Raw genomic sequence first — 18365 nt, forward strand, 5'->3', positions numbered from 1 at the left:
GAGAGTACAGAAGTTATAAAAAGTATAACAGGGGTATAAAAGGCAAAAAATCATCGTGGCATCAGTGGGATGTGGGGACCCCAGAGAAGGGCCTGTAGGGGGGAAATCTCCTTTTTCCTGAGCCATAGGCCTGTCTGTGGGAGGGGGATCTGCATCCAGCACACACCTCTGAGCTCACAATGGAGGCTGGATCTGCCGTCAGCTGATGGCTCCTTCTGCCTTACCCTCAGCATTACAACCAGTCTGCAGAAATGAACCACATCTCAGATATCCTCAACGTGGCCTTCACCATCCTCTTCACCCTGGAGATGGTCCTCAAGCTCATGGCCTTTAAAGTCAAGGTGAGAGAAGAGCACGACTGGCATGGAAAGCAGGCCAGGCCAGGGGATCCATTTATCCTGCATTTGGCATCTCTTGAAGACAAGCACCCCTAGCCCTGCAGCTCCAGAAAACTTCTCCTTGTGAGACCTTTAGGGACCCCCATGTGCAGGACCTTGGAGTTTCTGGGGGGACTGCTGCTTGTCAGGGCTACCCTTGCTAGCCAAATCCCACCCAGTCCAGCTGGCCATTATTCCCATCTTCAGGGTCACTAGTGGGGTCAGCTTTAGCCATCCTGACCCACCCTCCTCATTCCCCTCCACTGCAAGACAGGACCAAATAACCGAGCAGAGGGTGCCAGGTCTGGCTACCATCCCTTCTTCTGAGGGTCACAGTCACTGAAGAACCTTCTGTATCCCTTCCTCTGGGCTCCAGCATCTGTCTCCTCCTTGACTTACACACTTGCATGTTCACTCTTCTCTGGCTCCTCCCTGACAGGGCTACTTCGGAGACCCCTGGAATGTCTTTGACTTCCTCATAGTGATTGGCAGCATCATCGATGTCATCCTCAGTGAGATTGATGTAAGTGCCGGGGGGCTCGGGTCCCCACCCGAGGCTGCACTGTAGCACCTGCCCTGGGACGAGGCAGCAGTGCTGGGATGGTGTCCAGCTCTGCAGGGGGATGGTGTCCTCTCCTCTCTCCCTGCTCTGCTTGGTTCTGAGGAGGGACAAGCCAGGATCAGCACCTGGCATGAGTGCATGGAGAGCACAGCTGTGGCCCTTGGAGCATTGAAGCCCTATTCAAACATCCCCAACTGCCCAGCATGTCACATTGCCCCCTCCCCTCTGGTCTCCTGAATCTGTAGGCACTGCACTCCTGTGGAAAGCAGTTGCTCAGGACTGTAAGCAGCAGGCTGTGTGCCAGCCCCTGCCCCACTCACTCTGTGCATGCCTGGATCCACACATCCAGCCTCAGATCAGTGCAGGTGGGAGTAAAAGGGTTCCCACAGCTCGCTGTCCCCACAGGAACGATCAGACACATCAGATTTCAGACATTTGCTTTGTGTGTGTCCCTTTACACAGTGGCCTGTACACATACCCACACCGGTGGTGTCTGTGTGCCTATGTGAGCTGCAGACATCCCTGCAGGAGCTCTGCACTGTGTAACCCGTGGGGCTGGTGCCTCAGGCAGTGCCTGCATGGTGAGTGCTCTGCTGGGAGCATTTTCAAAGCAGTGCTAGGAAGCCAGCATGCCCCTGCCTTCCACAGCACGGGGACATGCACACCTGTGTCTGGCCCTGAAAATGCCCCCCTGCTGTGGGAGGTGTGTGCTTCCTTCAGCAGCCCTGACGGCAGCTCCAGGAGCAGCTGCAGAATGGGGCAGATGATGGATTAACCCTCTCCAGTGACTTGGCAGTGCCTCCTCAAAGGGGCAGGGCTTGCCAGCTGTGCTGCACTGCAGGGCTGGGTCTGGCACTGCTGCTGCCTCTGCCACCCCTGCACAGGGTCACCTTCAGATGTTCCCTGTGCAGGAAGGTGAGGCCCTTGGGAGCAGTCATCTTCTTCTCTGTAGGGTGGTCCAGGTGTCACAGAGCTGGGATGAGCAAAAACCATCCACCTTCCTCTCCTGTGAGAGCCCTGTGTCCCTCTGCACAGTCCTGCCCATCAGGACAGCCATCCTCTGGGCTTCTCAGCCTTCATGGGCTCCCAGATTTCGTGCAAGTGCCAACAGCTTTCATCTGTCATCGGCTCCTCCTCATCCTTGCCCATCAGCTCTCTGCACCTGTGACTTGGTTTCCTGCCGGGTCTCCTTCCCCAGCCTGCTGCCACTCAGCTGAAGTTCAAGGCGTGCTCCAGGCCCTGGACTGGGCAGTGGTTTTCAGTCCCTCTGGAGCAAGAGACCACTTGGCACGGGTACCAAAATCCTGCTGTCCTTGGCTGAGCGTCTGTGGGGATGCCCAGGACACAGATCCCAGGCACTGGGAGGGGTCTGGTGCCCTGACTGGGCTGGCAAGGACTGACCCAGGTACTGTGCTCTGTGTGCTGCAGCACTGTTGACAGCAGCAGGGCTGTGCAGAAGGCCAGGCAGAATTTTGGGAATGTTCTATGTGGCCTGAGCTTCCTAGATCCTTTCTGCTGGGTCTGTGTGCAGGAGCACTAAGGGCACTGGTCTCCTTCCCCAGTTCCCCAAGATCTTCAGGGACCCCTGTCACAGCCAGCCCTGCTCTGGCAGTGTTCATCTCTGTCCCCTCAGGGCTGTCTTACCTTTCCTAATGTGCTGTCTTCTCATTTCCCACATCTCTCCCAGCACTGCCAAGTGTTTCTCAGCCATCTGGGATGTGCAGGGGGTTGTGATTAGGATTAGGAGGCATGGAGAGAGGGGGTGGGGGCAACCTCACCTTCCCTTCTGCAAAGTCTCCTCTCCTCTCCTCTCCTCTCCTCTCCTCTCCTCTCCTCTCCTCTCCTCTCCCAGATCCTCATGGCTCTTCAGTCCCCGTCTGAGTTCCCCAGATCCCTGGGGGTATTGGGAGGTCTGAGGGAAGCAGGGATGGGGGCCCCACTGGCAGTGCTACCCCAGGCTCTGAAATGTGGGAGACTGGAGTGCTCCTGCTGCTGTGCTGCTCCTGTCACTGCCCTGGAAGCTCAGCCCCTGGCAAGGGCCAACCCCTACAACCTGCCCACTCCCCAGTTGCTGGCTGGGACCCCAAGAATGAGCCTGGGCTGAGCAGGGGGCACAGGGGCTGGAGTCAGGGGTTGGTGTTGAGCCCCCTGCCCCAGAGTATCCCGGGCAGAGAGGAGCGTGTCTCCGACTGGCTTTGAGGAGCCCCAGGGGGTTTGCCTGCTGCCCACCCCTGGCACTGCCAGGCTGGGTGGCAAACCTGCACCAGTTTCACCAGTCCAAGCTGCCATCCTGGGAGCAGCCCAGCTGGCTGCAGAGGAGGTCAGCTGCCTCCAGATCCCTGGGCCTGACCATGGGAGGCAGCAGAATTCCTGAGGGTTGGCCCAGCTGTCCTGGGCACAGCCCTGCCCCTTTGAGGGTGTGTCACAGCAGGCACAGCGGTGGGTGAGTGCCTCATGGTCTGTGTGTTTCCTTGCTCACCCAGATGCTGCCTCTGCCTACCAGCAGTCACATCACCTTGTCCCTGGGCCCAAGGGATGGAGGGCCTCTGCCTGCCCTTTGCTGTTCCCCTCCTCTCCAATTTCCATCTTCTTGTGTAACCACCCCTCCCTCCCTGTCCTTCCTGCCTCTCTTGTGCTGACTCTCTTGTTCTCTTGACAGACTATTCTTGCACCCAGTGGCGGATTGTACTGCCTCGGTGGAGGCTGTGATGGCATTGTAAATATCAGCTGCATGTGCCTGCTGTGCTCCCCGCTCCTCTCTGCCTGTGGCCAGCGTTTGCATGTGCCCTGCATGTCCCTGAGGCACACCAGAGCCAGCTGTTCTCTCTGGGGTGTAACTCTGCCCTCGCTGAGAGGGATTTGGGGTGACACCCCACCCACACAGACCCCCCTTCCCACCCTGAGAGGTGCAAGGCTGTTCCCCAGCCCTCCTGGGCCCATCTGAAAGCCCAGCCCTGCCCTTCACCATCCCATCCCCTGGAACTGCCATATTGGAGGACCTCTTCAGCTGTAGGGGGCAGGAAAGCTGGCCTTGGTCCTCCTGCCCATCACCCTGGCTGCCTAAAGCCTGGAGGGATGCAGCCAGAGAAATGGCTAAAGGGGTGATCCCTGCACTGTGCCTTCCCCCAGAGCTGGCTGTGTCCCCTGGGTGCAGCCCAATGTCCTGGAGGGCTGAATGAGCCAAGCCCTGCACCGGTGGCCAAAGATCACCAAGGGGGTGCAGTGGCAATGGGGTGTCCTGGGTTGGTCTGAAAATGTGGAGGGAGCTGACTGCAGGGACGTGCCAGAGCCTCTTCCCAGGGCCCTGGTGCTGGGAGCTGCAGGGTGCAAGGTGGTCTGCACAGGACACTGCCCAGATCCCAGTGGTGGGGACGTGGTGCCCTGGGGCTGATGGGATGTTCATGATCACTGCACTCACTGGATGGTCACGAGGCACCGGGAGAGTGACAGGCAAAAGAAAGAGGTGGGAGAGGAGATGGAGTTGTTCAGTGCAGCCCTGGGAACTCAGAAGTGTGATGCTGAGGAAAGTAGAGCTGCTGGGAGGGGCATTTACAGCTGGATTTTGTTGCCCTGAAATAGCTGGGAGTGGGTGGCCTGAGTGAGGGGAGTGAGAGGGATCCAGTGGCAGCAGTAAAGCCCTGGGAGGCTAAGGAGGCAGTGGGAAAAGCATCCCAAGCAGTGCCAGAGTCCAGACAGACAGTGCCAGGAGGGTCTGTGCCAGGAGGGCTGCTGGTGGCAGAGACTGTGGCTGAGGCTGTGCCATGCTGGAGCTCTCAAGGGCACTGTGAACCAAGCCCCCAGCATCTCCAACCACCACTGTTAGGTGCTCCCAGACAAAACCTGCTCCTTTCAGGCCAGGAGCCATGCCTCATGGCTCACCTCCTGCCTGCCCACTCTGCCCTGAACCCCTGGGAACATGGCTGTTCCCCCTTCAAGGGGGATACCCACAGAGAGGAGGCATCACTGCATGGCCAGGTGACGCTGGGCAGCACCCCCCAGAGACTCCTCTCTTCAGTCCCTCCTTTGGTTAAAGTCCTGCTGGAACATTCTCAAAACAGCCCTTCTCTGCTTAAACAGCTGTCATTACCCCCTCCTGTGCCTGGTGCCCACCCTACACCTCACCCTGCAAATACAGGATGTGCTGGGCAACAGCCTGGTGGGACTCAGCCTGTGTGTGGTGGCCCTGTGGCCCTCACAGCTCTCCCAGTCCCCGTGTGGCAGCATGTCTTCCTTCCTGCGTTATCCCAGTGTCAAAGGCGTGAGCATGGGGGCCTGGGGAGATGAGATCCCTGGGAAGGCTGGGGGGAGAAGTGCCAGGGGGAAAAGCACCAGCACATCTTCCTTGCAGTCTGATCCTGTGTGCAGGGAAGGGCTGTGGGCACCGTGACGGGTGCCTGGGGGTGGGGTCTCCTTACCCTTCCTCACCCCAGGACCTGGACCCCCCCCTGCCTCGAAAGCCTGGAGGCTTCAGCACTCCCTGTCCTGCAGCTGCTGTGCTCTGCCTGCAGGACTCTGATGACAACTCCCGCGTCTCCATCACTTTTTTCCGGCTCTTCCGGGTGATGCGTCTGGTGAAGCTGCTGAGCCGGGGTGAAGGTGTCAGGACCCTCCTGTGGACCTTCATCAAGTCCTTTCAGGTGTGTCAGGAGCAGTGCTCCTCTCCCAAACACACACAGGCCCGGGGCTGGCAGCAGTGGCTGGTCCTCAGGCTGGTAGCACAAGCAGCCTGTCCTCAGCAGGCAGGGCAGAAAGCTCCAGCACTGGCAGGCTGCTGACCTCAGATTGGGCCGGGGGCTTGTGGTGTGTAGAACATTGCCCATGTGGGGGAAAGGTGTGTGGGACTCCCTGGCTGACAGCACTGTGTGTCAGAGCTGGGCCAGGTGCTGGCAGGACCTGCCTGGGCCCATTTGTCCTGGTCCCAGCTGGCTGGGATCTGCAGGTGGGTACCTCAGGGCACGCTGCAGCATCAGCTCACAGCCCTGACCTGGGCAGTTCCCTCAGCCCTGGGCAGCCCTGGGGTGTGCTGAGCCTCTGTCCAGTCAGCGAGACCCCGTGGGGGCTGCCATCAGCCTCCCATGAACCCCAGAGAAGGGGCCAGCAGGAGGGTGGTGAGAGGAGCAGGTAAGCTGTCCCTCCCCACACAGGGACCTTGATGCTGGCCTCCTGCAGCACCTCCAGAGCTGAGCCCTGTCCCTGGGTTGTGTCTCACACAAGCCGTGGTCCTTTTGTCGTAGGCTCTGCCATATGTGGCCCTGCTGATTGTGATGCTTTTCTTCATCTATGCTGTGATTGGGATGCAGGTGAGGGGCACAGGGGCAGGGGGGTGGGAATTGGTCTTCATCAGATGCCCTGAGCCTGATGGCACCTGGGGAGGTGGGACAGGGAGGGACTGGTTCCTCTGCCAGGCCTTCTCTGGGACTTTGCACATGATGGGACCTGTTTACCCTGGTCTGCAAGGATGTTTGCCACCCCAGCAGCCGCCCATCCCTGGGTTTTAGCCAGGGCAGCTGAGGCACACGGCAAAGAGCGCTTGGGGAGTCAGTGGCACGGCCCAGACACACAGGCACCAGTGCTCGTGCTGGCTCAGGAGACCTTGTCTCCTCGGCCCAGATGGAGTGCAGTTGTAGTCAGGGGTGTTTTCAGAACTGGCAGGAATGTCCAAGTAGCTTCTAAGCCCCAGAGCTCCCACACCCCAATCTCAATCTCTTTTGGGCATGCCCAAAGCCAAATAAACAAGAGGAAGAGGAGCTCAGGCACCAGAGGTGCTCTGGAGGGTGGTTGGTGCCTTAGAAGGGATGGCACCCTGGAGACCTCACACTGGGACTTACAGATGTTTGGGAAGATTGCCATGGTGGATGGGACCCAGATCAACCGAAACAACAACTTCCAGACCTTTCCACAAGCTGTGCTGCTGCTCTTCAGGTCAGTCTTGTCCTGTTGTGTGAGCAGCTCCAAAGGGAGCCGGGCTCTGAGCCTGTGGGAATGCCCAGCTTGGAGTGAGGGAGCACCAGCATTGCAGTAGCTGATTTCTTTTTTGTCCCACAGAAAGGTCTCCTGCAGCAGTGGGAGTGTTTCAGGAGAGGCCGTGGGTTAACCTGGTGTGGCTGGGCTGCTGGAGAGAGGGGCAGAGAGGGGCATTTTGGGGCTGCTATTCGAATATTTCCTTCCCAGACTGGATTTTAATTTGTGAATTGTGAGGAAACTCATGGGAAGCAGGAGCTCAGCCCAAGGCTTTTCTTGACTCCAGATGCTTCACTTGGAAGCTTTCAGTGGCCCTACAGCAGCAAGCCCAGAATCCTGACTGCTCCTTTCCCAGCAGCTTCCCATTCCCCTGTGCACTGGACCGGCCTCAGCCCTCCCTGCATGCCCAGCTCCTGCCCAGCACAGGCAGGGACCAGCAGCTGTCCCCTCTTCCCAGGTGTGCAACCGGCGAGGCCTGGCAGGAGATCCTGCTGGACTGCAGCTACGGCCGGCGCTGTGACCCAGAGTCGGACTATGCCGAGGGCGAGGAGTACACCTGTGGCACCGGCTTTGCCTACTTCTATTTCATCAGCTTCTACATGCTCTGTGCCTTCCTGGTACGCTGGCTCCCACAGGGCCCCTCTGGCACCCCTGTTAACAATAACAGGCTGTTGTTGGCTGTGTGTCCCATGGGGTGAGCCCCCAACCCACCTACCCAGCCATGCTGGAAACTGGCACTGCACTCCTGGGGGACCCAGGAGCCCCTTTTAGTTTCTTCCCACAGCCTCCGTGTGCTGCCTTCCAGATGTTTGTGTTGGCCTTTGCCAGGGTGGAGAGGGACAAGATGCCGATGTGCCTGTCCTTTCACAAGCCCTGCTTGAGCAGGGGGTTCCTCTCTGCATGGGAAGACCCTCCCCCAGCATCCCCTGATTCCAGGAGGTCCCAAGCCCCTTCTGCTCCAGAACACATCCTCCCATGTTTTCGTGCTGCTGCCTGGGTCTCTCTCCCCTAACTGGGTCCTTCCCATCCATTCCTCTGCCCTCAGATCATTAACCTCTTTGTGGCTGTCATCATGGACAACTTTGACTACCTGACACGGGACTGGTCCATCCTCGGGCCGCATCACCTGGATGAGTTCAAACGGATCTGGGCTGAGTACGACCCCGAGGCCAAGTGAGTGTCAGTGGGTGAGCAAGGAGAGGGTGTTCCATGGAGTGGGAAACCTGCATGGCAGGGTAGGCTGTGGCACTGCCTGCGAGTTAGGTTCCACCATCTCAGAGGTGGATGTGGGCTTGCCAGAGTTGGTCCAGATCTGATAAAAGCCATCGGGATATTTGGGAACATAAGACTTTCAATTCCCTCTTCATCCAGCTGTGGTGAGGCCGCCAGCTCTTCCCATGCCACTGCACACCTCTCCCTCCTCCTGGAGCCAAAGGGAGCAGCTGCTTTCCCCAGGGGGAGCACAGGGAAGAGCAGGGATTTGCCCAGTGCAGAAGCACGGGGGAGATCCCGGGGATGAGCTCCCAGAGCACCTCCCCAAGCCATCGTTAAGCAGATCTGCTGAGCTGGTGTGTTCCCTCTGCAGGGGCAGAATCAAACACTTGGATGTGGTGACTCTGCTGAGGCGTATCCAACCTCCCCTGGGCTTTGGGAAGTTCTGCCCACACCGTGTAGCTTGTAAGGTAAGAGCCAAGGGGGTGACAAGGTGTGTGAGCACAGGGACACCTTCTCCAAGCTGTCACTGTGTCCTTGCGAGAGGCTGAGAGTGACACTCAGCCAGCTTCCCAGTGCCATGGCTTACACTCTGCCCTGACCTCTCCTTTTTAGTGAAGGGGTGTATTCGGGGGGCAAGGAGAGGTGCTGCTGATGTGGTTCAGGCTCCTGAAGATCAGAACTTACCTGTGCTCACCTCCTGCCTCAAAGGTGTGGCACTGAAGGGCTGGCTCTGCCCGCAGCGCTCCGTGCAGGGGAGTGCCAGGCCTCCCCTGTGCAGCTGGTGCAGGAGGGCAGTGCAGGGCCTGAGCGTGTGGCCATGTCAGCTGGGCTGCAGAGCTTGTTTCCAAGAGCTGATGGTGCTTAGGGAGCAGGAAACCCCAACGTTCTTGGCAGAAATACACTTTTCCTGGCTCAGCTCCTTCTGAACAAATCCAGGGTGTGTGCGAGGCTTGTGTGTAACTTGCATGGGCAGGAGCTCAGGCACTGGTGCCACCCCTCCTGGTTTTGGGCAAACACATCGGGAAATTTGATCCCCGGATTCCTCACAGCAGCCTGGAGCGTGTTTTGGAGTGGGGAGCACAAAACAAAATGATTCCTGTCTCTCTGGAAGCAGCTGGGGGGATTCAGCCTGCAGAAAGAGGGGGCTCAGAGGGGACCTTCTTGCTCTCTACAGCTCCCTGACAGGAGGCTGAAGCCAAGTGGGAGTCGGTCTCTACTCTCAAGTAACAAGTGACAGTACAAGAGGAAACAGTCTCAAGTTGCAGGATGAGAGGTTTAGGATGGATACTAGGGAAAATTTTTTCGCCGAAAGATTGGTTAGGCTCGGGGACAGGCGGTCCAGGGCAGCTGTGGGTCACCCTGGAGGGATTTAAAAGCTGTGTGGGTGTGGCACTTGTGTACATGGTATTTCTGGTGGCCTTGGCAGTGCTGGGGGAACCTGATGATCTTACAGATCTTTTCCAACCTAAATTCTGTGATTCTGTCCACCTGGGGCTGCAGCAGGCTGCTGGGCTCCATGAAGCTGTCGACCTGGCCAAACAACAATTGTGTGATTCCATGATTTTCTCCCATGGCACCCATGCCCCTATAGGTTATTTCCCCTGGCTCTACCCATCCCTTGCCCTGGTTCAGCTGGCTGGGACAAGGGATGTCCCTGCCTCTGGCAGTTGTGGTAGCAGGGGGGCTGCAGAGCCCCTGGGCCAGGGCAGGTAGGGCTGGGAGAGCTCCATGCCCTGAGCAGAGCCTCTGGCCAAGACAGGCCCTGAGTCTGGGGGCTGCCAGCCTCCTCTGCCGCCTGGGGTCACAGGTGCTGGTTTGCTGTGCAGCGTCTGGTGTGCATGAACATGCCCCTGAACAGCGACGGCACCGTCACCTTCAACGCCACCCTCTTTGCGCTGGTGAGGACGGCCCTCAAGATCAAGACAGAAGGTAAGCAGTGATCTTGTCTGCCTCTACAGCCTGACAGGGACCTTCCTTGTGGTGCCGGGTGCGGGTTCCACACCCCTGGCAGGGATCTCAGGGCACTTGTCCGTGGGATCAGAGCCTCGGGACAAACCCTCAGCTCTGTGTTCATTGCCCATCTCTTGGCACCAGAGCCCTGGGTGTGGGCGTTGCACTGCTCAGGCTGAGCCTGGAGGATGGTTTTAGCTGAAGGCCCACGTGTTGCAGCCCTGAGGAGTGAACCAGTGCCACCCTCAACAGCTTGGGAGTGGGGCTCCTCCAGCTCCCATCCTCTGAACTGAGCTGTGCTGGGGAGGAGTTGCTTTCACCCCTTCCTTGCCAGCAGCACAGTTTGCTGAGCCTTGCTGTGGGAAGGTGTCCCACCAGCTTGTTCCTGTGCCTGTGGGCTGTGCCTGTGCCATGAGCAGCTCTGGGCTGTGGCAGGAGCCGAGGCCAGGAAGTGGTGAGCTGCTGGGATCAGCATCTTCCAGCAGTGTGGCATGGTGCATCCCTCTGGCTGGGGTGAGAGCATGGCAGCCTGGGAGAAGCCCAGGAGATCTTGGGGATAGACTGGGATTTCAGGAATGATGAACCCTGTGGGAGCATCAAAGGGGAGGTCAAAATCTGTCAAGTATTTTGGCTAAAATCAAAGCCTCTGTCTTACTAAGCTCATTTTTGTTGGGTGGGGAGACAGAGAGGAGCTGCCACACCCTCGAGGAGGTTGGCCAGGTGTTCACATGCTTTGTCTTCACTCCTGTTCACGTCCCTGGGAATGAACTGCTCTGTCCTGCTCGCTTTCCTCAGGTAATTTTGAACAGGCCAATGAGGAGCTCAGAGCTATTATCAAAAAAATCTGGAAGCGAACAAGTATGAAGCTTTTGGACCAGGTTATCCCACCTATTGGAGGTATGTCACCAGGTGGCACTTCCCAGAGGGACAGAGCCACTCCTGGTCAGGGTCTCGCTGCTCCAGCCACTTGGGGTCCTGTGACAGGCAGAATCATCATGTTGGTTTCCTCCCTCCAGATGATGAGGTGACAGTGGGCAAATTCTATGCTACTTTCCTGATCCAAGAGCATTTCAGAAAGTTCATGAAGCGCCAGGAAGAATATTACGGGTACCGGCCCAAGAAAAACCCTGTGGAGATCCAGGTTGGTGTGTGGGTGGTGCCAGAGGGATGATTCCTCCTGGAGGCAGGCAAGGAATTCTGCAGGTCAGGGAAGAGGCTCCCCCAGCCTGGGGAAGTCCAGGGTGACTCAGAGAGTGGCAGAGACCCCTGTGCCTCAGGCCTCTGAAGGTGAGGTGAGCCCCAGGTAAACCAACACTGAACTGGCCATGAGACCCCAGCGCTGAGCGTGACCTCAGTGTCCAGGGTGCAGGTGGCTCAGAAAGCAGAAGAGGGTTTTGACTCTCTGCTCCACTGACTCCAGTTGTAGAGAGGGCTTGGCAGGATCTGGTGCCTCACCAAGGAGTTTTCAGACCTGGAAACTCCCACCACAGACGATTGTCTGTGCCAAATGCTGCCCATCCAAGCCCTTACCCACCTGCTCTGCTCTAATCCCAGGGCCTTCTCCCTCTTCTCCCCTTAGCAGTGTCTGGATAGCTCCGTGTGCCTGGTGGTCTCTGTTCTCTCAGCCTCGTGGAGCATCAGGTGGAGGGGAGTCAATGTGGCTGGCTTTGAGTGGGACCACAGAGACGCCTGCGCAGCAGGCCTGAGGGGTGCTGGTGGAGGATTTCTGTGCCTGGCCAGAAGGATGGGATGCCCCTAGACTCTCCTGACTTTATAGGGAGGAAATCACCTGTAGAGATAAAAGACCAGGCCCCAAAGGTGCAAAGCAAGGAAAAGAGCCAGGTCCCAGATCAGGACAGAGGCCCAGCCTGCCCTCAGCTGTCACCAGCCTGACCCTCTGCCAGGCTGCCCCTGGCATTCCCTTTTGTGGGACAGCCTGAGCCCAGAAGCTGTGGGGCGGCTGTGGGACAGCCTGAGCCCAGAAGCACTTCCACCAAGCACAGAGCCAGCTGCAGGGTGTGAGCCCTGGCCTGTCCTTGGTAGGACACCTGGCAAGGTGAGCAGGCCTTGTCATGTTTCCTTTTCCCAAGACCAAGGTGAGAGGGGTGGTGGGGCACAGCCACATCAGCCCTGCCTTCCTGTCCTCTCCAGGCTGGGCTGAGGAGCATTGAAGAAGAAGCTGCTCCTGAAATCCATCGGGCCATTTCTGGGGACTTGACTGCTGAGGAGGAGCTGGAAAGAGCCATGGTGGAGGCTGCCATGGAGGAAGGGATATACAGGGTGAGTTCAGCCCTCAGGGTGGTTTGGTGGTCCCACCCAGCCCTGATTTCAGAGTGGTGCTGGTGGGTCAGCTTGGCTACTAGCACTGGGGGGCAGTCTGCAAGGATGATCAGCACCTCTTTCTGTGAGCATCAGGACATCCTGGTTGTGTCATCTTGGGCAAGCTGCTCTCTGCCTCAGTCTCCCCTCTGTGAAAGGACCCAGCCCATGTGCCTGGCAGAGTTGTACTGGATGTTTACCTGCTGGTTTGGAGGTTCCCACTCACACCTTCTGCCAGGCTAAGGCAGGACAGCTCTGGTGTCACAGGAGCTGATTCACTGCCCACTCCTTGGGAGTCTCAGACACAGCCTGGGCAGCTGTGGAGTTGCAGATTTGCACATCTTTCTGTGTCCAGAGGTGCCACCACCTCAGGCTGTCCCACAGAGGTGACAGGATTTGTCATGGGCTGGCTTATCCCAGTGCTGTTGCATGGCCATCGACCCTCAGTGCCTCAGTTTTCCCACCTGGGCAATGAGGCTTTTGGGTCTGCAAGGCCTGAGCAGAGCAATCGCTGTTCTGACATGGGAATGGTCCCAGAGCAGCCTGCAGCTCCAGGCTTCCGCTGATGCCCTCCCTGTTGGTTGCAGAGGACAGGTGGCTTGTTTGGCCAGGTCGACAGCTTCATGGAGCCCAGCAGCCCGCTGCAGCCCCAGGTGGCCAGCCAGAGGCCCCTGCAGTTCACTGAGGTGGGCAATGAGGATCTCGACTCTCCCGTGTTCCTTGATGACTTCCCCCAGGAAGGCAACACCAACATCAACAATGCCAACAGCAGCAGCTGGCTGGAGGGGTAAGGGCAGTCAGCCTCAGTGCATGGGCAAAGAGGGGCAGTGCTGGCCGTGCCACACTGCCCTGGGCTGTCCTGGCAGCTGGCTGCACCCTGGCCTACCCAGGGGCTCCCATCCCATCACCCCTTCATCTCAGTGCCATGAGGATGGAGGTGGACAGCAGGGCTCCAGGGACTGCAGGAACCATCCCTCCCCCTTACCTGCCAATGTCTGAGGGCCAAGGCCCAGGCTGGGGCCACCAGCACGTGCCTGGGCACAGGCAGAAGGGACAAAGATTACCAGTGTGCTTGGTCCTGCTTCTTGGGGTCTCCACCCTGTTCATCCATTCCAGTTGTCCCTACAGGTCTGTCCCCCCAGGGTGGAGAAGGTGGGGAGGGCTGCACCCCCAGGGGGAGCTGGGCTCAGTGCGTGGGCCCTGCTCAGGCTGACCCACCTGCCTGCCCTTGCCAGGGTGCAGTATGAGGATGAGGTGCTGAGGAAGACGGTACCAGCAGCACGCAGGCGCCCAGCGTGGGGTGAGTCTGGCTTCGTTGTTCTTCTGCAGGACTGGGACCAGCCCAGGGGCCAGGGCAGGGGGAAGGGTCTGATGTGGATGGGTGGAAGGAGGAGATGCAGGCCCCAGTAAGCTGGAGGTTTGCTGAGAGCACTGAGCACATCAGGACCTCTCTGGAGAGCTCCAGGAGACTCTTCTCCTCCTTCTACCGTTTGGGGAGATGGAACACGGAGACAGTGCCTCAGGCTGGGGGAGCACTGGCCATCCCAGGGTAGCAGGGCCACAAGACCTCCTCAGACAGGGACTTTGGGTGCTGCTGAACTTCTAAATCCTTTGTTTCCCCCAGTCTAGCGAGCCCATTCCCATCTCTGGCAGTGGTGTCCTTGCTCTTGTACCCATCTAATGTCCCTACCTTTCCCTCCCACAGAGCACAGCCGCCCCATACCCATGGAGAGGCTGAGCAGGAGGCGAGGGGCCACCTCTGGGGGTCCCTCATCACCAGGGCCACTCCTCCCCCAGCAGGTAAAAGGGTCAGTGCATGTCCAGAGGGGATGTGTAATGTGGGGGACACGGGGGAACCTCCCTCCCATCCTGGGAAAGGCTGTCACAGCTGTGCTGGGACAGAGCCACACTCCAGGGCTCACTGTGTGAATCCAGCCTTGCCAGAGCTTTTTTCTTGGATCAGCCTGGAGATGGAGCTGGGCTCCCACCCCACTGCTGTAGCAGTACTGGGGAGCTCCTGGAAGCTGGAACAGCTGCAAGCACATTCCTCTGGCTCCCCATCAGCCTCCAGAGCCAGGGCAGGCAGAAGGGGCGCATCGGATTTGCCCCCATGCTCCCTTTGCTGGGCACAGTGCCTCATGCCCAGCACGTGCCAGGGCAGGGGGCTGGGGCTGGTTCCCAGCTCTCTGTTCACATGGCCCTGCTGGTCCCATTTTGGGGGTGCCCTGGACCCAGGAGCTCCAGCAGGATGGCATTGCCTGTCCAGGCCCTGGACAGGGACAGGGGACAGAACCTGCAGCCCCCACACTAACATGGGAGAGATCTTCCCTGGGCAGTGTCCCAGCCCAGGTTGCAGCTCTGTGCTACTCTCACCCAGCTGCCCACAGAGGATGGCACTGTGACAGGAACAGCATCCAGCTCAAGGTTCCAGCAGGGAGAAACTGGTCAGCCAGGAACATCCTCCACCCCAGCCATCACCTTCCTCATTCAGGAGGTAAGGCAAGGGCACAGCCTGGCAGAGGGAACAGCAGGGATGAGACAGGAAGTTCCAGGGATACCATGCTTATGCCATGATGGGAGACTGGGGGTAAAGCTTAGCTGCAAGGGCAAGCAGCAGGTATGTGCCAGCCCTGAGGGCAGAAGGGCGGAGAAGAGGGTGGGTGCCTGCAGCCAGGGCAGCTCCCCAGGCTGAGCACCCAGGCTGTGCTCTCCTCTTCTGCACAGGCTCTGATCTCCGGAGGCCTCGAGGCTCTGGCCCGTGACTCATCATTTGTAGCAGTGACCAGGGACGAGATGGCGGCCAGCAGCCAGCTGGAGATGGATGAAGTGGAGAAAGCAGCTGTGGAGCTGCTAAAGGGAAGAGAAACACTGCAGGGCACAAAAACTCGCTCTGCCCCACTGGACACCTCAGCCGTGCTGCCAGGCAGCTCCCCAGGGCTCGGTGCAGCCCCCTCCCAAAAGACTGTCGCTGCCACTCGCCTGTGAGCTGCCCGCTGCAATAGCCCAGCGTCCTGTCACAGGGGGTGCTGGAGCAGAGCCACACTGTTCCCTGCTGCTGCCTGTGGTCCTGAGGTCCTCTGGCCAGCTGTGGCATTATTTTTGGGACAGGTCTCTGGGACGCTGGTGCAGAACAGGACAGTGCTGTTCCAGCGGGGTCTTGCAAGAGCTGGACAGGTCATTAAAGTGTTCCTGCTGTGTGACTCTGGATCCCCCTCCCCTCCTTCCTCTGCTGCCCTGCCTGCACAGCCAGTGGAGGGGGTTGCAAATGCGAGACCACGTGTAGCCAGAGCTGGCAGAGATTCACGTGACAGCCTCCAGTCCAGTCATTTTGAGGTTGCCAAGCTCTGGGGGTCTCCTGATATCCCAGCACTGGACCCTGCATCCTCATATCTCTGCTGGAGCCTGCAGCCTCCTGCCTGCAGCCAACTCTGGCCTGTGAGGAGGAGATGTGCCAAGGGCTGGGCAGCAAAATGGGGCCTGGGGGCTTCTTGGCTCCTTGTCCCAGCTGTGTATGAACCTGGGTATGGGGCAGAGGTGTGAAAGCACGTTCAGGCTGGGGCAGCAGCCCTGGGGGCTGGCCAAGAGGAGAGTTGGACACTGTGATGCCATTTCTGCCCCTTCCACTATTTCCACACTGTGCTCTTGGGGTCAGGCATCCATCCCAGTCTCTGGGAAGGTTCAGCCCATGATGTCCATCCCCACAGCTCAGCGGGGCACGGGCCAGGAGAGTGCGGAGCTGTTCCTGCAGCACTCCCAGCACTGCCTGCGCTGGTGCTGAGCAGCAGCCGAGGTTATTCCTCTCGGGGCTGCCCAGGCGTTGTGTTAGAGATCACAGTGCCCCCATGGGATCTGGGTGCTGAGCACTGGGGCAGCCCCATCTCCCAGCCCAGCTCTTTGGTGGGATCTGGCTCCCGAGGGCCCCTGGCCCAGCCTGACTGGGAACTGGGGGACTCTTGAGCACCTAATATATATTAAAATGCGGAGAGTGGATGGGTCCCAGGGGAGGAGCAGATCAATGAGCCAGCCTGCTCCCCAGCATGGCTTTTATTAACTCAGTCTGAGTTCCAGCTGCAGCCTGAGCACCAGAGCCAGCCTGGTGCCTGGCCATGGCAGTGCAGCTTCCACTACAGCACGCAGCCAGCAGAGATGGATGCTGTGGGGGAAACTGCTGCATCCCTTCCTCTTGCTTCTTTGCCCTGGGGCAGGACCTGCACCCTTTCACACCCATACCCTCACACCCACTGCTGATGGAGGTGCACGGGGGTTGGCACTTCGACTCTGGCAGCTGCTCTGCCAGGGGATGTCAAGGGCATGTTATGGGGTGAGGGGTCGTGGTCTCCTGGTGGGTTTAGGGAGGTGCAGGACTGTGTGTGTCACTTGCCAAGACAAGTGAGTGCTCACTGGAGACTAAACATGAAGGGTGACGCTATGGTGGGGACAATCCCACTGTGGTGGGGCCTCTGCACCCTCTCCTGGGGCTGCACAGTGGATGATTTGCTCCATCTCATGTGGTGTGTGTGGTGTGTCTCAAGGTGATTCTAGCTGGACTGGGGGACAGATGTGATTTGTGGTACAGCTGGCACATGGGTGGGAATAGGAAGAGAGCAACATCACGGCACAGTCACTGCCCCTCTCTGCCTAGAGCTTCAGTGGGGAAGAGTCCAGCCTCAGGAAAACCAGCAGCTCAGGGTGGGAACTGCACCATGGACCAGGTGTCCTTGCAAATATGGGACAAAGAAAGAGGAACATTAGCTCCTCACATCCTTGCAGGAAGACAGGCAGGCCATGTCCTGCTCATCCCCATGATTTTGTACCACATACGGTGCCCTGGGACTTACCCATCCCAGCAGAACTGAGGAGCTCCTGCGGGATGCAGAGTCCTGTGTGCACGTGGCCCGTGGTCCTGGCACCTTGGGAGGAGCACGAGTGGATGGGGTAAAGGGCCAGTGCTGCTGAGGTGAAGGTACCAGACTCCAGAACAGAGGGCAGGTGCTGGGCTCTGGGCCAAGCGCAGCACTGCCTCACTGGCTGTTGGCCACCAGTGCTGGAATGTCCTGGCTATCCTTCTCCCAGGGTACAGCCTGGACTCCTCAAAAGAAACCTCTGTGTGCCTCAGTTTGCCCTCACGCTCCATTGCTCTTTGCCCTGACATTGACACCAACCTGCAGAGCTCAGAGTCCCCTGTAGGTCCCACAGCTGCTGGAAGATGCTTTCTCCTGCTGAGCCAGGGCCTGTCTGCATCAGGCTGCCATCAGCCCCGGCAACGCGAATGCAGCTCAGGAAAGCCGTAAGCTCCTTCAGCTCCCCAGTGCTTGCCCGTCTCCAGTCCTGCTCCCTGATGGCCTCTGGATGTGTCTCCCTCACCAGCCTCCCAGGACCAGCTCCTAGGATGGAGCCAATGGCCCTGTGGGCACGGCTCTGTGGGCAGTGCCCTGAGCTGTGTGGGACCCCAGCCCCGCAGTACGAACTGTGCACGCTGGAGAGCCGTACTGGCACCTGGCCACCATCCTGCCGTGCCACCGGCCCCATGCCCTGTCCTCTTAGGAATGACCCTCACCACAGCCTTGCACAGCCCAGACGGTTACCAGACCCCCGGCCCAGGGGCTCTGTCCGGAGCACTGAGCTCACCCCCGCCCTGCTTTGTATCCTGCTGCTCCATGGTGCCACCCCCAACACCACACAGAGGGGACGGGATCCAGCGGAGCCAAGGAGGTGTCTGAGTGATGCCAACCACGGGGAAACACGCCATTCGGTACAGCCCGGAACAGCCCTCAGTACAGCCCCGGTACAGCTCCGGTAAATCCCAGAAGAGCCCGGAGCAGCGCAGGCGGCGGTGGGGCCGCGGGCCTGGCAGGGGGCAGCACGGAATGACGAGTGTGAGTGAGCGTGAGTGAGTGCGAGTGCCAGCTGTGTCCGTGTGTCCGTATGTCCGTGTGTCCGTGTGTCCGTGTGTCCGTGCGCGCGCCTCCCCCCTCCGAGCG

The 18365-nt window shown here is 59.0% G+C and overlaps 1 protein-coding gene across 1 annotated transcript in view; it reads left to right on the forward strand.

The window, feature by feature from the left end:
* The window catches only part of CACNA1S (calcium voltage-gated channel subunit alpha1 S), a 45833-nt gene extending 30249 nt beyond the window's left edge, over positions 1-15584 (forward strand). Inside the window, exons 27-44 of the mRNA XM_017739803.1 lie at positions 207-341; positions 817-900; positions 3599-3655; positions 5448-5576; positions 6174-6239; positions 6770-6861; positions 7358-7517; positions 7946-8073; positions 8486-8582; positions 9942-10044; positions 10861-10962; positions 11082-11206; positions 12217-12345; positions 12972-13171; positions 13620-13684; positions 14090-14184; positions 14762-14878; positions 15109-15584. Coding sequence (XP_017595292.1) covers positions 207-341; positions 817-900; positions 3599-3655; positions 5448-5576; positions 6174-6239; positions 6770-6861; positions 7358-7517; positions 7946-8073; positions 8486-8582; positions 9942-10044; positions 10861-10962; positions 11082-11206; positions 12217-12345; positions 12972-13171; positions 13620-13684; positions 14090-14184; positions 14762-14878; positions 15109-15369 — 2145 coding nt within the window. The 3' untranslated portion in view covers positions 15370-15584. The remainder of the gene's footprint in view (positions 1-206; positions 342-816; positions 901-3598; positions 3656-5447; positions 5577-6173; positions 6240-6769; positions 6862-7357; positions 7518-7945; positions 8074-8485; positions 8583-9941; positions 10045-10860; positions 10963-11081; positions 11207-12216; positions 12346-12971; positions 13172-13619; positions 13685-14089; positions 14185-14761; positions 14879-15108) is intronic.
* The last annotated feature ends 2781 nt before the right edge of the window (positions 15585-18365 follow it).

The sequence above is a fragment of the Corvus brachyrhynchos genome, unplaced genomic scaffold (assembly GCF_000691975.1).
Source record: "Corvus brachyrhynchos isolate BGI_N302 unplaced genomic scaffold, ASM69197v1 scaffold67, whole genome shotgun sequence".
In the NCBI taxonomy this organism is placed as follows: domain Eukaryota; kingdom Metazoa; phylum Chordata; class Aves; order Passeriformes; family Corvidae; genus Corvus; species Corvus brachyrhynchos.